The 17,545-nt window shown below is 43.4% G+C and overlaps 1 protein-coding gene across 3 annotated transcripts in view; it reads right to left on the reverse strand.

Annotated features, from left to right (window-relative positions):
- SETD7 (SET domain containing 7, histone lysine methyltransferase) overlaps positions 1–17,545 on the reverse strand; it is a 56,643-nt gene continuing 39,098 nt past the window's right edge. For 2 of the 3 annotated variants that reach the window (XR_012158572.1, XM_073341171.1), the window contains one exon: positions 11,702–11,823. Coding sequence is in view for 2 of the 3 variants with exons in the window: in XM_073341171.1 (XP_073197272.1) it covers positions 11,805–11,823 (19 nt within the window). In the remaining variant the exon portion in view is untranslated. Of the gene's footprint in view, positions 702–891; positions 953–3,605; positions 3,753–6,366; positions 6,502–7,594; positions 7,655–11,559; positions 11,824–17,545 lie in introns of those variants that run through there. The other variant, XM_073341168.1, reaches the window with a different exon arrangement.

Consider the following 17,545-nt stretch of genomic DNA (forward strand, 5'->3'; position numbering starts at 1 on the left):
TTTGACAGCGGCATTTCAAGTTTTAATTCCAGACATTTTAGCCTGTTCCCCAAGAAAGATGGAAGAAGATGGTTGAATATCCAGTGCAGTCTACAGAAGTATAAGAAATTATGTCTAACCATAAGTGGCTCCTTCATTCTAGTATAACTTGCTTAAAAGGCAGAAAAAATACAAGTTATATTTGAGAAAAATATAGATGTATTAACAAACATTTTAAAACATTCAATATGATTTAATATTTGAATGCGCAAAGCTAGCACTAATAAATTGAAGCTGCAAGACAATTCCATTGTCTAGATTAAAATATGGATCTCATCTAAATGCTGCAGAAGATTGGTTCATACATCCCAGAAGAGATGAGGTATTTTAACTGTGCAAGATCTAAATCAGCTTAAGAACCTGTAAGATCTTTTCATCCACGAGTGCGTAGACAATTGCACTGCCATCTTTGTTGAACTTTCTGTGCATTCAGTAATTCCGTGTTTAAAGAATCCAAGAAAAAGTGCACAGATTTTGTTTTTAAAAAAGTCTTTAAAAAGGTAGCAAAATATAAGGTAAGGTCTCCAGTGTATTAGCATTAAAATTCTTAGTCATTCTTCAAGCAAGTCTGATATAGGGAGGTGGTTTGGATAGTTCTTCCTCTGCATTTAAGTCTTGATCTGGAAACTGCACTGGGGCATTAAAGATTCTGTTCCCATAACCTATGTGAGGGGGAAAGGAAAAAAGACAATATCTCAACATACTGTGGCTGCTTGGGCCAAATTACTTTGTTTTCAGTCACTATCAGGATTTGGCTTGTAATACATATTCAGTAGATGATACTGTGTGGAATGATCACCTTAAACCCCAATGATCTATCTAGGAGTTGGAAGGGAGGAGAAAGTTACTTACTTTGCATAGTGCAAACCAGTTCCACAGTCTGCTGCGGATCCTCAGCAGGTTGTAACCATTCCTAGAGATGAGATTTATATTTATTTTTTCATTGCTAGTCAAATATGGATGTTCTTAAGCAAGTTTATAATCCAGTTTAGAAATTATCCTTGAAAGTAAACTTTGAATTCGTATGTACAATAGAACCTCAGATTTACGAACACCAGAGTTATGAACTGACCAGTCAACCACGCACCTCATCTGGAATCAAAAGTACAAAATCAGGTGACAGCGGAGACAAAAAATAGCTTACACAGTATACTGCCAGGTTAAACTACTAAAAAAAGGGAAAGCAGCATTTTTCTTCTGCATAGCAAAGTTTCAAAGCTGAATTAAGTCAATGTTCAGCTGTAAACTTTTGAAAGGCCAACCATAATGTTTGTTCAGAGTTCGTAACTCTGAAGTGTTCATAACCTCTGTTCCCAAAGGGTTCATAACTGAGGTTCTACTCTAGTTTATTTGAAACGAGGCTAATTTTAATGTACTAGATTTAAATTTCATTATCACCTTTTCTCCCAAAGGAGGGCATAGTTTAACACGTGGAATTAAATAGTGACATTCACCACTTTTGATTTAAATGTCATTTCTGACATGTATATATGATAGACTGATACTTTATACAAATTCCTTTTCTTGATATGTGATGTAGTCAATTTTTATTTATATTCTGATAAAATAGGAAAAAAATGTGATTTTGTACAAGTTGTTTATTGAATCCACTAGCAGTCCTCCTTCCCAACACTAAATTTAAAAATCAGGAAAGCGAGCTAGAGAACTGGAGTCGCAATATTCAGAGAGATTTTATAATAAACAGCTCAGATCTTAATGAAATCCGCTTGGTCAATTATAGTGCTGGTCGAAGGTTTTCAAAGTGTGCAGTTTTTACGCAAGAGGGACAGTTTTCCTGAAAATTACTCCTTTGTCCCTGACTGGCTCTACTGTAGTACATGCGCACCGACAAATAAGCTTAGCGAGGTATTTAAATTTAAATCTAGTACGTTAAAACACAAGAAGTGTTACTGGTATGTGTTTGGGATGACATTTTACTCATAATTTATGCAGATCATCCCAAACAAGTACTAGTAAAACCCTTATACCTCATGGTGGAGTTTGTATTTGCTATAGTTTACAGGAAGTGCAGAGTTTAAAATTAAGGGGTTATTTTATTCATCGGTTGGTACGTCAATTGCATCTGTAAATCAAGCTGCCCTAATACAGGCCTCAAAAGGAAGAGAGGTGATTGTTAAGACACTTCAGAAACCTCTAAAATTGTTCTAAAATGCCTTTCCATATCTAGCATTACAAGTCTGATGTCTTGTGATCTACTAGGACTAGGAAAAAGGTCTTAGAGCATTAGGACGAGGCATCCCCAGCTCAAAGTCACAAAGGCACATCTTACACTCTGGGGGTTTAAAAGAAGATATCAGAACTTCTGCCTTTCATCGGATCAGGGCTGTCCCACATCTCAAGGCCAAAGTAATTTTAAGGAGCTGGGGGTGGTGGGGGAGGGAAGGAAGCAGGAAGCTTTGACAGCTCCATTTTTGAAGAGGGAAAAAAGGTATGGCACTTTGACAATTTGAATTGTTAGAATTAGCCATAGTGGGGCTAGATGGCATAGAACTCAGATAAACCAGTCAGATAGATGACGAATGCATTTACCCTAATCCACACAGTTTTCCCTATGTACCACATGTGTCATAAATATAAAGGGAAGGGTAAACCCCTTTGAAATCCCTCCTGGCCAGGGGAAAGCTCCTCTCACCTGTAAAGGGTTAAGAAGCTAAAGGTAACCTCGCTGGCACCTGACCAAAATGACCAATGAGGAGACAAGATACTTTCAAAAGCTGGGAGGAGGGAGAGAAACAAAGGGTCTGTGTCTGTCTGTATGCTGGTTTCTGCCAGGGATAGACCAGGAATGGAGCTTAGAACTTTTAGTAAGTAATCTAGCTAGGTATGTGTTAGATTATGATTTCTTTAAATGGCTGAGAAAAGAATTGTGCTGAATAGAATAACTATTTCTGTCTGTGTATCTTTTTTGTAACTTAAGGTTTTGCCTAGAGGGGTTCTCTCTGTTTTTGAATCTAATTACCCTGTAAGATATCTACCATCCTGATTTTACAGGGGGGATTTCTTCATTTCTATTTACTTCTATTTTTATTAAAAGTCTTCTTGTAAGAAACTGAATGCTTTTTCATTGTTCTCAGATCCAAGGGTTTGGGTCTGTGGTCACCTATGCAAATTGGTGAGGCTTTTTATCCAACATTTCCCAGGAAAGGGGGGGTGCCAGTGTTGGGAGGATTGTTCATTGTTCTTAAGATCCAAGGGTCTGGGTCTGTAGTCACCTAGGCAAATTGGTGAGGCTTTTTACCAAACCTTGTCCAGGAAGTGGGGTTCAAGGTTTTGGGAAGTATTTTGGGGGGGGAAGGACGCGTCCAAACAGCTCTTCCCCAGTAACCAGTATTAGTTTGGTGGTGGTAGCGGCCAGTCCAAGGATAACAGGTGGAATATTTTGTACCTTGGGGAAGTTTTGACCTAAGCTGGTAAAGATGAGCTTAGGAGGTTTTTCATGCAGGTCCCCACATCTGTACCCTAGAGTTCAGAGTGGGGGAGGAACCTTGACAACATGTGATGCAATAGAATTAGAAACTATGTTCAAAAAGTCAGCACTTACATACCATTCCAGTTACACCGTCATAACATGAACAACGTGGAAGACTTCGGCAGCCCATGTAAGCAATAATTAGCACAATGAAAGCACTGCAGGTAGATGCAATTAACATTGCTACATTGGCTCCTTTGACAAGTTTATTAAGCACAAACTTCTGAAACAGAAACAAAGGAAATGTCAGATGGATAAACAATGCAGGCTTCAACTTTAACTTAACTTCCAAAACAATGTTTTGACTAGTGACTGAAATTCTTATCTGTAGTGTATTTACTCTTTCCATTGTAAAATCTTTCCTATTCTTTTACATGTCAATGGGGGAATACAATAGTAGTTTTTAGTATTGAGGTACTCCAAGTACTTCTCATTTAAGATTAATTCAGTAACATCACTGATGTCGATGGGAGACATTTCCCTTCTGTATTTGTGTATTTCTTTGTACTACCCTCTGCAGAGGCAACAATAATTTCTTATCCATTTTGTACTATATAGTCAAGTTTGAAATTAATAGGCATTTTGTTTAAAGTTCATTGTATTTAACACCTTGTCCCAACACGAGTGCATACCAACGTTGACTAATGTCAGCTTTGGAAATTGCTGTACCCTTTGCTGCATCAGTAAATACTGAAGGACCATCCTCTTAGATCAGTGGTCTCCAATCTTTTTACACACAGGATCACTCTTTGAATTTAAGTGCAACCCAGGATCTCCCCGTCCCCATCCCCCTCACTCCCATTCGCCCCCCCCCCCGCCGCTCTCCATCACTTGCTCTCTCCCACTTTTGCTCACTTTCACCGGGCTGGGGAAGGGGGTTGGGATTCGGGAGGGGATGCAGGCTCTGGGCTGAGACTGAGGGGTATGGAGTGTGGGAGGGGGCTCCAGGCTGAGCCTGGGGTATGGATGCAGAAGGGGATGAGGATTGCAAGCTCTGGGAGGGAGTTTGGGTGCAGGAGGGGGCTCCAGGCTGGGGCAGAGTGTTGGGGTGCGGAAGGAGGTGTGGGGTCTGGGAAGGAGTTTGGATGCAGGAGGGGGAAGAGTGGGTAGGGGGTACAGGGTGCTGGCTTTGGGAGGGGGGTCAGGGCAGGGGATGCAGCATGTGGGGTGCTGGCTCCGGGTGGGGGCTCAAGTCTGGGCTCCTGCCAGGTGGCACTTACCCAGTGGTTCCCAGCCGGTGGCGCTGTGGGATTGCTGCTAAGGTAGGCTCTCTGTCTGCCCCATGCTGCTCCCAGTAGGGAGTCAATGCGCCCCTGTGGCCCCTTGGGGCGGGGGGTGCACTTGGCTCTGCATGCTGCTCCTGCCTGCAAGCACCACCCCTGCAGCTCCCATTGGCCACAGTTCATCATTCCCAGCCAATGGGAGCTGGGGGGGGGGCGGTGCTTGCAGGCAGAAGCAGCACACAGAGACCTCTGCCCCCGGCCTCACCCCTCCGGGGCTGCGCTCGCCACTTCTGGGAGCTGCATGGGGCCAGGCCAGGCCGGGAGCCTGCCTTAGTGGCAGCCCTGCTGCGCCACTAGAGATCACAGTTGACTAGGAGAGTCTCCAGGATCGACCGGTTGGTGACGAGTCAACTGCCTTACAAATCATCTTGTTCTACAGTGAGACACATCACACCTAAGCAGCATGACATCAGAAAGTTGGCCTGCAGTGCATGGGTCTATTTGCATTTTTTTCATAAATATATTAATCCCAACAAGCTATTATTGGTACCAAAAGGATTTTGTATCAAGAGACCAGATATCAGCAGAAAATTTGCAAAAGCAAGTATCTAAATGTCAGCACCTAAATCTACGTCTAGGTACCTAAGTGGGCTGATAATTCAGAAAACGTTTACACGTTTTACAAATATGCAAACTGAGGTGCAGAGAGGTTAAGTGACTTGCCTAAATCATATTGCAAGCTTTGATGGAGTTGGGACTCAATTCTTTCCTCAAACCCCTAGACTATACTGCAGTTTAGTGAAGTTGCTGAGTTATCTTGTCGTTTGTTTACATTTGAGTCCCCAGTTTGTTTTATAGTAACTCAAGCCAATGGCATCCCTTCCTGTCCCATTCAAAGTTATTCATTGTTTGAAGTTGGGACAGATATTCTAATTTCTCAGTACTTCCTCGCACAATGGGTCTCAGTCTCAGTTCGTGTTCCTATTTGTCTCCATAATCCAATAAAACTGTATGAATAGATTCTGTGGCCAAGAGGCTAACGGTTTCAGATCAAATCAAGTTAGAATGTTGACAGTTTTGATCTTAACTCTTCCTGTTCTAATTCTCCTACACTCAATTTCATATCAAGAACTGTCGGTACAAACTCTCCAGTTATATAGGCTACATGCTATAATAGCCACCAAGTACTCCCATCTCATGGGAAACATCTCCAAAGCATTTATGTTCTACAAGGCAAGAACCCAGATCTTCACCACTGAATGTTCTCTCTGTGGGGAAGACCCCATGTTCCTAACATATTTTGACCACCAGGTTCCTTGCTACTCCAAATTGATGTCTCCTAGGATAGGAGTTCGGTATCTTAAGAATTTCCACATCAGAGGAAACCAGTGGTCCACCTAGTTCTGCATTCTCTCTTGGACGGTAGCAAGTACCAGGAGAAGATTATACCGTGATTCTTCAGAGAATCACAGAGCTTCCTGCATTCAGCAATAATAAACTGATTTTAGAATTGTTGGTGTATGCCTAGTTTGCACATACTGAAAGGAATTGCAAAGCCTGGATTACATTCCTACAAAAGGAAGCACAATTTTGTCACAAAATACTGCCACTTACCGTATGAACAACATGAACTGGCTCATGTGTGAACATCTCATCATCTTCACCATAGCTTAAAGTTAGGGAAGCATAGACAACTACAATGATGATGGCACAACAAGAAAATATAGAAGCTAATATCATTGCATTCACCTGCATAGGAAAAAATTCAAGGAAAATATGGGAGTGGGGACAGGAAGAGTTAGTGCATTGTCTATTTTTCCTTTAAAATTAATAAGCCACTCTGAAATATATTAACAATCAAACTTGAATAATTTCAAATGCTCTGACCACCACCCTTAATGCTGCAGTGATTGTATTCTATTGAGGCTGGTTTGAGAGATAGACTGAAGCCATGTGGAAGCCCAGTGACTTTGCAACAAGATATCAGTGCATCAAGAGCTCCCCACAATACTCATTACTGTGTTTACCAGTTGTTTTTCTACTCCCCTCTTAAGGGATCCACAAGTCAGGAATCCCTTCTCTAATTCACTTCCTTTTACAGAAAAAAAAGTCTACCTTGCCCTCCAGGTCTCTCTTTCCAACTTTGAGTTTTTGATATTAAGAGGGGCAAAAATCAGGATCATAATAGAAAATCATTTGCAGCAGCTCCTAAAGCTTTATAGTGATAGATCGGTAACAAAGGACAGTAGCAGGAAGAATTATTATGAAACCATAGTCAAGTTCAACATGTATCTCCAAGCCACTACCACCTCTATATTATATATGCCCTATAATCTCAAATCTTGACCACAGAGATGTTTGTCTGTTAAAGCAATTAGATTAAGTAAAACCCCAAGGGTCTTTTAGCAGTTCACTCATTTACAAATAAGAACATATCCTTTTGGAGTTTAGCTGGCCAGAAAGTCAAGAAGCAAGCTCTTTACACATTCCATTTTAATTCCTATCGTACTATATAGTTCAGCAAGCAAATTAAATTTGTGGAAATATTTCTCTAGTACATTCAAAAGTAACTGCTAGAAAATACAGAGCTTGAAGGAATCTAAAATCAGTTACAAAAAATCACATGTTCTGGAATAACTGATCAGTAAATGCTGCCAGAATTCTCATTTTTCTACAGAATTTAATACTGCTACATAGAACTCAGAGTGAGGATCTTGCAGCAAGATTTAGCACCAAGTACGATAAAGTGAACCGGGCCACTACCAACTTAATGTTGTTTACAAAAGATGTATCTGGTCACCCCTTCGCCTACCCCTTTAAAAAAAAAATTCTACAAACTTACAAGAACTGGATTTTTTTTCTGGGAAGAAAATAAAGCCAGAATTCCAGGAATACCCATGACCTGCATGTGAAAAATAAACAGATTATTTTGCAACTGGAAAGAAACCATGCTAACCAGTTATGCTACTATATTGGGTATGACAAGTTTCAGAAAATATATTCCATAAGGAGCCATTTTAAATTATAAGCACTTAAAGTTATTTAAGTTCATAGTGACCACACAGAACTTGAACCTTTACACCCCACTTTATAAGAAGAATGAGCCTATGAAGAGAGCAGACATTTTATGCCACAATAACTGACGTGGTTTTAACAGTGAAGATCCTGGAGTTTAAGAAATGGCATTCTGTCACTTCTTTAGAAAATGAAACATTCTGAGAGTGAAAGTTAATATAAAATTAGCAGTTATTCCAGCCTTGCTTTATAATTTTGGAGTCAGATTTCACATTTCAGCAGCGTTACATTTCCGCTAGTGTGAAAAGAGTGAAACTAGCACATAATATTCCAGGGAACTAAGGACATTTGCGTTTGGAAAACAGACAGCTCTCTTCAGTACAGGAAAACTTATCACCACATGTCTAGCAAAATTTATCACATGTGTCGACACATTTATAAATTATATAGTAGTTTAAATTTCATCAACCTTTATAGCATATGCTGAAGGTATTACAGAGAGACTGTAGATAGCTGTCCACTACCACAAGTTTTGATGCTCTCCCTAACTTTGCTAATGCTCAGCTAATCCACCTGAAATATCCCATGTATACTCCTATCTTGAGAATGTGTATAGTGGGCTGGGGGAGAGGCATATGAATTGGGAAGGCATTTATCAAAGTAGTATTTTGCCATTTTAATATTGGTTTGTCATTGACATGTCATCTTAAGCGTCTTGGCCGAGAAACTCCAAGCTTGCTTTCTTTAACTGGACTCAGCGAGGACTGGTTTCTCTGACTATTTTTGGTTAAGCCTGTCAGCTATTTGAGTTATTTAGGCTGATTTTGTAGACCTACAGTCACAGTGTCTGCAACAGACTATTCATAACTTAAAGCTTGCCACTACCTACCTATCCACCTACCATTGGTCTGGAATTTCTGTTTTCTAAAGTTCATTCCATTAGGCAGCCTTATTCGGCTTAATTTCTGGAAATTAGGACATTTTCTGTCATTTATGTAAATATGGTAACATCAGTCAAAAATGCAAATCAGGACATTAAGTTACTTTCTAAAATCTCCAGTTTTCTGAACTTTCAGTCTTTAACAGCAAGCCAGTGCCAGCATTGGAACCCAGATCTTCTGATTTCTGGGTACATTGTTCTTCAGTGTCAATCACTGTGACCCTGAATGGGCAAACAGATGAGGATTGCAAGCACAGACCTGCTGAAGTCACAGATGACAGAGCAAGGCTGTATTCTGGCAATCCCAGTTTGGAGCAGCAGAGACCAAACAGTTCTACTACCCTTCATAGTGTCCCAGAGACCAAGCCCAAAGTGGTGCACTCTGGTAAGAGTGACAAAGATGAGGATGGGGCAGAATATTGGCCAGGTAGGGCTGAGGTAAAGGTGGCAAGCCTCTTGTTTCAGGACTTAAGCTTGTCTAACTAGTAGAGATCAGGATGAGACATAATTTGTTGGGTGATTATCTTACCGCTAAGTTCTTACACCTTCCTCTGAATCGTCTGATGTTGGCCACTGTCAGCGACAGGATTCCAGACTAGATGGGCCACAGTCTGATATGGTATTGCAACTCTTGTATTGACAACCCCAAGAACAGCTTTGAAGCTGCGCAATAGCCAACATGTGCCAAGGCACCAGTGAGCTACTAAAAAGTTGCGTACTCCAACATACATTAGTAGTTCTCTGCTCCTTTTGTGAAAGGAAAGAAGCTATGACTCAGAAGGTAGGTATGAGTCCAGGATGAAAGAGGATGCTTTGGGTCAGCAGCTTCCTGAGTAAATTGGCTGGAGTACATGGACAGTGAGGAGGGGAGATCTGGGGACATGTGAGGAACAGGGAGAAAAACTAATGAGTTTTGTACTTCTAATATTTTGTTTGTATTTTTAGGCACTATGGAACAGAAACATTCCCCTAATAAAACTTTATTAAATGTGAACTGATGATGTCAATGTGTGCCAGTAACTTAACGGATAAAATCTTAACATAAAGGTGCAGTAAAAATAATCTGGTGGAAGTCAAGAAACTCACAAAAAGGAGCAGGGAACTACTAATGTATGTTGGAATAAGGTTATGTTTACCCTCAAACATTGGAAAGCATGGAAATAAAGAGTTTGCATACACCCAATGTACCTTATATGGTGGCTGCACAAGATGGCAGGAACAAAAGAGCAGAGTTAAAGTCGTTTGTGGTACCCTAGTGCAATAGTTTTCAAACTTTTTTTCTCACGACCCAGTTGAAGAAAATTTTTGATGCCCGTGACCCAACGGAGCTGGGGATGAGGGATTTGGGGTGTGGGAGGGGCTCAGGGTTGGGGTGTGGGGGTGAGGACTGCAGGGTGGAGCCAGGAATCAGGGGTTCAGAGTGTGGGAGTGGGGCTCTGGGCTTGGGCTGCGGGGGGTTTAGAGCTGTAGCAGAGGGTTAAGGTGCGTGAGGGGTTCAGGGCTCTGGGTGCAGGAGGGGGCTCAGGGCTGTGGTAGCGGATCAGGGCTCTGGGATGGGAGTGCAGGCTCTGGGCTGGAGCTGGGGGTGAGGGGTTTGGGATGCAGGAGGGGGCTCCAGGTTTGGGGGGGGCACTCAGAGCATGCAGACTCTGGGGTGGGGATGAGGGGGGTTCAGGGCACAGCGCAGTGTTGGAACAGGTAGGGACCAGTTTGCGTTAGCTGGGAAACACCGCCTATGGGACTTTTAATGCCCCGGTCAGCAGTGCTGACCAGAGCTGCTGTGATCTAGTGCATTACATTCCGGGAACCAGTGCTGGGTTGCGACCAACAGTTTGAAAACCACTGCTCTAGTGTACTTTTTGAGGAAACCTTTCTGGCTTCCATTCCCATCCCCCTCTACATCACCTCTCCTGCCCTCCAACCTTAAACCCATATTAAAAGATATGCATCTTTGGGTTATCTACACTTATCTAGAATGAAATCCTGGCCAAACTGCAGTCAATGGGAACTCTGATAATTACTTAAATGGGACCAGGATTTTACCCCCAGGGTACAGTTTATTTAAAGTTTTACACAAGTTGCACTTCAGTAACCTGACAACCTGCTCTGACTAGATAACAGAGAACCTATTCTTCAGAAGCAGTCGACAGACAGACAACCCAAGAAGGCACCACCACCGTGCAGCAATGACTCCTGATCATATTATGCTGTAGCAATGGTATGTTACTTTTGAATCGTAGGAATATTTTCATACGGGAAACCTTATGAATCTGAGCTGCTCAGAACACCTATAAAGCTTTGATGCAATTATTAAGCTTTCATCCCTAACATCAATGAAACAGTGCTGCCCCTAATAATAAAGTTAAAACCAATTAGGGTATTGTTGTACTCTTACTGCAATTCATTTTCAGTGAAAAGTTCAGCTGTGTTATATGGGCACCGAGTCAATCTTATGAAATGAAGGGGTCCTCTGTGTCCCACCAATACATTGAAGCTCAATACAATCATTAGCTTTATACAGTTTTTTTTGGTTACAACTTTTAAAATGGCAACTCTCCACAGCCTCATTTTCTAAATCATCCCATGCCTGATGAAATAAAAGCAGAATTACAGTGTGTCTTGTTATTCTAGTCCTCGCTGAAGGTCTCCGCCCCTCACCTCGCAATATCCCCAAATCTTTTCCCGGTGCCTCTCCACTCTTGTGCTTTCAGAGCAGTGGACAAATACCAGATTCCAAGAGAGGTGCTGGAGAAGAGTCAGCAGAAGTTCTCCCAGAGGGAGCCATAACCATAACCATGAACTATAACCCCCAATAGGATAAGTAAACAGAAAAATAAGATATGCAACTTTACCATTCCAGCCCAGACGGGTGCTCTTGTTTTACTCAGTGCTGTTTGTGTTCTGAAGGTGCCATCCATTAATCCACTGATGACACACACTGTAGCAAAGGCTATCTGCAAGAACCCCAGCACAACCATACTTTTCTGGTTAAAGATGAAATATCTGTAGCGATCCATTATAATGAATCCACACGTGAACTTGTGTGTGTACACACTGTGTGATCTTAGGAAGAAGCACAGGGATCCTTCAGGAAGAGTCAGCCTAACTGTTTTTCCCTAAACAGAAGGAAGAAGGTGCAAGAGGATTAGCACTTCAACAAGCATCATCTGACAAATTGCTGACATACCTTGCCATTAATAGCATGAGGATCTGCTATAATAGCGCAGCGTCAAACATTCAACTTTGCCATGTACATGGAACTTATCTTTTTATGGTTGCCAGAAGATGTGGGGAAAAATACAAGAATGAGAAAAATGGACGTCAAAGTCACTCGCACCACAAAAGCTTTGTTTTTAAATGCACACAGTAAGGTGTTTCTGGATATAGAGAATTACCTAGACAGATAAATCTTTCTTACAACCTCTGCTGCAATTTTTTTCCCCTTTAAAATTATCAGACAACCAGTAGAACATGCAAGATCCAGTTTATTCTTAAGCTTTGTTTAGAAGCCAGGTTTTGTTCCCTTTCAGCAATGACTTGAGTGGTCACTCCTTGGAGCAAGGATCAGGGATTATACTGCTCTAGTGTTTAAAATAAAACTGCTAATAACTTTGCTATAACAAGATTCAGATTGTAGCATGTTTTCAACATTTTAAATGTATTGTCTCCATATTAAAAAAAAACCTAACTGTTGCCCCGGTATTACAAGCCTATCCTACTGTACGATTTAGCAATGCTTAATACATTTAAAAGGACAGGATTCCAGCTAGTTCATGACCTCCAGAAGTCCAGGGTTTAATCTGCTACTGTCCTAACCTCACTACAATTAAATGACATTAAGGAAGCTAAACATTTAAAGAAGTTTAGATGCCTCATATGAATACACACGTTAATGACATTTCAGCCTGGCAGCTTGCTGTAGAATAACATTAGTTGACCTTCCTAGTCGTCCCCACAATACACACACAAATAAAGAACAGGTTCGCAAAAGTTCTCAAATTTTACAGTCCACATTTTGACAAAGTCTCATGAACCTCCTGTTCACAGTTATGCAGAGTACATCCCATTCCTCTGACAACTACAGTAATTACTTATGTGGACATTTAACATTAAGAAAATAAGTGCTAAAGCTATCTCAGTACAATTCTGTAACTGAAAACACAGAGCTGACCCATGTGATCAGCCTCCTCTCTACTTACAACCTGCAAGAACTCCGTGGTCTACAGTTGGGGAACTTCATTTCTGTAAGTCTTTGCTTTAGCTCAGTACTTCCAAACCAGGAAATAAACATGGATATTTGTCTGATCACATTCATATATATTCACCAACTATCATAATGAAACCTACAGTAAGGACCTGCTCCAGCAGCAATTCTTAACAATTCTACAGAGCCTACTTTAAACAAGGTTTCCAGTATAGTTTAGTTTGACCTTCAGAATCCACCACAACTAGACAACTAAATTTGGTCATTCTGGGAGCATCAGGAATACTACTGTGAGAGAAGCTGAAAATGAAACTGGTGCATTGCTTACTTCGTAATTTTCAGCTCAATCAACATTACAAAGTTGCCGTTTTAAAAATCTAAAAGGTGTTAACATAAGTAAGGAATATTTTAAACCTAAGGACTTTCCTTTAAAGGAAAGGCACTATCGAATGATACAAACTATCCTTCTTGTCCCCAACACAGCGAGTTAGGCACATGGCTCAACATTTCCAGTCCCCACTAACCTAGGAATGGAACTGGGGGGAGACAGTGGATTCTCCTACAGTACAAAATATTATTGGGCCTGACTTATTCCCCCTTTAGCGTCAGTTGAGAGTGGTAAGGCATATGATAAGTTAATTTTGAAGAGGATCTTAAAATGGTGGTGCTCATACCAAATTGTTATCAAGAGTATAGTGCAGGTGTTTTGGACATTTATATCATGTTGTTAAAAGATTAGTCAAAATTTAACTTGGAAAATGTATCTTTTTAACAACATACATCTTTAAACAAAACTTTTTAGCCAATCAGTAGTGATGCCGAATTGCTTCACCCTACAGGTTTGATTTTTACCCCCAGTATTTACACATATTAAAGTCAACAACAAAAAAGAAATTCAAAGGCTCACAATCTTTTTAACATATCTTGTTGGCCTAGGTGCTAGGAGTGTCTCCAATAAGTGAGATTTTAAGGCCCTGGTATGCCTAGACAATTGATTAAATCAGCTGTCCACTAGGTTTTCTGGCTCTTGTATAGAAAAGCTTTACTTCCAGAAGAGAGGCCTTCCAGCCTGGAAGAGTGCCACCCACACAAACAAAATGTTCGTCTAGAGTTTAACTCAGAATAAAGCAGCCTATCCAACATATGCTAAACCTTACTATACTGAAAATCTGTTAATCTCACAGAAAAGCTTAAAGCCTGGTCCTAAGGAACAGCTTCAAGGAAAAAGAACCATTACCCAGGAGGACTGGAAAGGTGACCCATGTTCTTCGTACTGTAGCAGAGAGTTTTCTTTTAAAGACACTCTTTCCTTACTTGAGCGTTAAGGAGAAGAGCAGCCCGGGTGAGCATACAGACATGCAGTATCGTTAAGGCCATGCTGGATTTGGGCGGGTGTCTACTTTTTGGACTAGAACTGCGCCAGGAAAGAAAGAGAAAAATGGCACGATTGTTCCTGGAGGGATCTAACAGTCTGCTGGAAAACGGGGCCCCGCGCCCTCGGTGCGGGAATGAATTATTTTGCTCTTTTCTACAAGCAAACCCTGCGCGCGGCTGCCCCCCTCGCCCCCTGCGCGCGTCTTTGCGGGTTAGTCTTAGCGCAAGCCAAGGCCTTCGCGTCCGAAGCACCCACCCACCGTTCACCTGCCCCGGGGAAGCGAAGAGGAGCGTTAGCCTGACAGCCCCAGACAGCAAAAGCCCGTCGGGGCCCAAGTAAGCCGGGGAGGGGAGGGGAGGGGAGAGGCGCGCACACGGAGCCACCCGAGCCCTACGGGGAGCGGCCCCAAAGCCGGCCTTGCAGCTGGCCCGCTGCGCGTCCGGAAGGGCAGGCGGGAGCGAGCCCCGCCCCAGCCCGAGCCCGAGCCAGTCCCTCAGCAGAGCGGGCAGGCGAGGCGAAGGGGGCCGCCGGCCGGGGGAACGAACTCACCTGCGCCCAGCCGCCGCCGCCGCCGCACAGCGGGAAGCCCCGGGTGCACCTGGGCAGGTGAGTCAGCGCGGCTGCTCCCGCTGCGGTGAGAGCCGGGGCCCCGCCCTCGCCGCTGGCTTTAACCCCTGCGGCGCCGCCCCCGGCGGCCACGGGCTGGTGTGCAAAGGCGGCCGCCCGTGCGAACAGCTCCCCGGGCAATGGAGGAGGGCAACAAAAATGATGAGGGATATGGAATTTCTTCTGTACCAGGAGAGGTTAAAAAGACCGGGACTTTCCAGCTTGGAAAATAGACAACTGAGGTCAAATGATAAGAGGTCAATAAACTCATGCAGGATGTGGAGAAAGTGAATAAGGAAGTGTTATTTACTGGTTCAGCTAACACAAGAACTAGGGGTCACCTAAGGAAATTAATAGGCAGCAGGTTGAAAACAAACAGAAGGAAGTACTTTTTCACACAATGCACAGTCGACCTGTGGATGTTGTAAAGGCCAAAACTATAACAGGGTTCAAAAAGAACTAGGTAAGTTCATGGAGGATAGGCCATCAGCAGCTGTTAGCCAAGATGGTCAGGGATGCAAGCCCATGTTCAGTGTCCCTGGCCTCTGCCTGCCAGAAGCTGAGAAAGGACCACAAGGGATAGATCACTGCATGATTGCCTGTTCTGTTCATTTGTTCTGAAGCAGCTGGCATTAGCCAGTGTTGGAAGACAGGAAGGATACTGGGCAACAGGGACCTTTGGGCTGATGCACTATGGCCATTTTTATGACATTCTAATGCCACTGCAATGGGCTCCTCACAAGCAGCCTAGGGAGATTATGGCATGGGGGGGGGGGCTAGTGAATTGTTCGAGGCTGTGCATGTGGAGTGTTCATATGGAGTTGCTTTTGATAGCTTGTCACACACCCCTCACACCTCTCAGCTGAGCCAAGAAGGGCCCAGGCTAGTAAGGGAAGCCTTGAGAAGCTACTTTTGGCAAGAGGCAGGGCGAGTAAAGGGTGGTCTCTGCTTCTCGAGCAGCCTTACAGAAATTTGTGGAGCAGAAGCTAAAAGGCAACCATACCCCACCCCGGCAGACTGCTTCATCTCTTCACTGGCGCACAGCTACTGTCCCAGCAGGCAAACAGCAAATATATTCAGATTGTTTAGCGCTGCCAGGTCTAGTTATTGTACAAGAAAAGCTCTGCCCTGCCTGGAGGAGCACATGGCTGAGAGCTTTCACACAAGCGAGGTGGGAAGGTTAGAGCCTTGCTCTGCACTGCAGTCCTGTCCACAGCAGCCCTAGGCACCTGGTGAGGCAGGAACCATGGCCAGCTGCTCTTCTCTCCACCCTGCTGAACACACACTTCTAGGCATTGTGGCTTGGTAATATGCACACAACCCTCCCCTGTGCATAGGGAGAGATCACCCTTCTTGTACATTTGGGACCCATGTCCACTTTGTGCCCTCAGCACTATTCAGGTATATCTTCCAAGGGGGGCAAATTCCAGTCCTCACGTCTTCCCCTTTCCTCCCACAGGGATTCCAGGTCTCCTACACCCAGCTGGAATCTCCCCCCCCCCAAACCAAATAAGTCAAGTTCTTGGCAGACTCCCCTGCTCTCCACCATATAGGAACAGCCTCCCCCTCTGCCAGAGAGGTGCAGCCAGGCCAAATTTCAGCAGCATTGGTGTTGCAACCTGGTGCACAGAGTCACACTCACTGATGATCTGGCCATGCCTCCATTTGTATGGGAGGGGCAGCCGGGGCAAATTTCAGTAGCACTGTGACCACATCAGACAGCTCTGGCAGCAACCTTCCTGATTCAATATAGGACCACTGCTTGTAAGTGATCAGGCCACGGCCCCCCTCAGCTCTACAGCCTATGGAACTTTGAGCAAGTGCAGGAACTTTGGAGGGGGGTTGCTGCTGTCATCAACCCCTTCCTCCCCAATTTGCACTACTGCTTTCTACCTAGGTTTCCAGATTGAAGAGCTAGGGGGAAATATTACCTTAAAAAGATGTCAGCCTGGGGCTTTCACAATTCCATCCTCTCTTGTTTCTCTTACTTCTCTGATAGTCTCTTCCCATAGGATCTCTTCTCTCCCCTCCTCCCCAGCCTGCAGCTCTCTTATAGAAAACTCCATGTTGGGGTCACTCCTCTCCTCCCTCTACGCCTCCAGGTGACATCATCTGCTCTCACAGCTTCTAGTGCTATTTCTATGCCTGTCTCCCTCCAGTCAACCCAACTTTGCTTGGCCTCTCTAACATCTCCTGGATATCTGTCAACTTAAAATTAATGTACCCAAACTGAATTCCTTGTATTCCCTCCCATACTCTCCCCATGCAATCAATTGGTTACTGTTGACACCCCCCGCCTTCTTTGTCACTCAGCCCCATAACCTTGGTGTCAACACCACCCTCTCTAAACCCACACATCCAGGCCCAGTTCAAATTTTTCCCTGCACAACATCTTCAAAACCTAGACTTTTCCATGACAATAGTTAAAACTCTCATACATCTTTCCAATCTCTCTTGATTAGTGCAACCTATTCCTCCCTGGCTTTCTGTGGCTCCATTCAGAATACTGCAATTAGCCTCTTCCTCCCCCATAATTCTGACCATGTCATCCTTCTAAGTTCCTCTACTGCTCCGTCTTCTCCACTGTAACAAAAACAGGTTTATTTTTAAAGGATTGTAACCATTTAGTGCCTCCCTCCTTTTATCCACTTTT

This window comes from Lepidochelys kempii, chromosome 4 (assembly GCF_965140265.1).
Source record: "Lepidochelys kempii isolate rLepKem1 chromosome 4, rLepKem1.hap2, whole genome shotgun sequence".
NCBI lineage: Eukaryota > Metazoa > Chordata > Testudines > Cheloniidae > Lepidochelys > Lepidochelys kempii.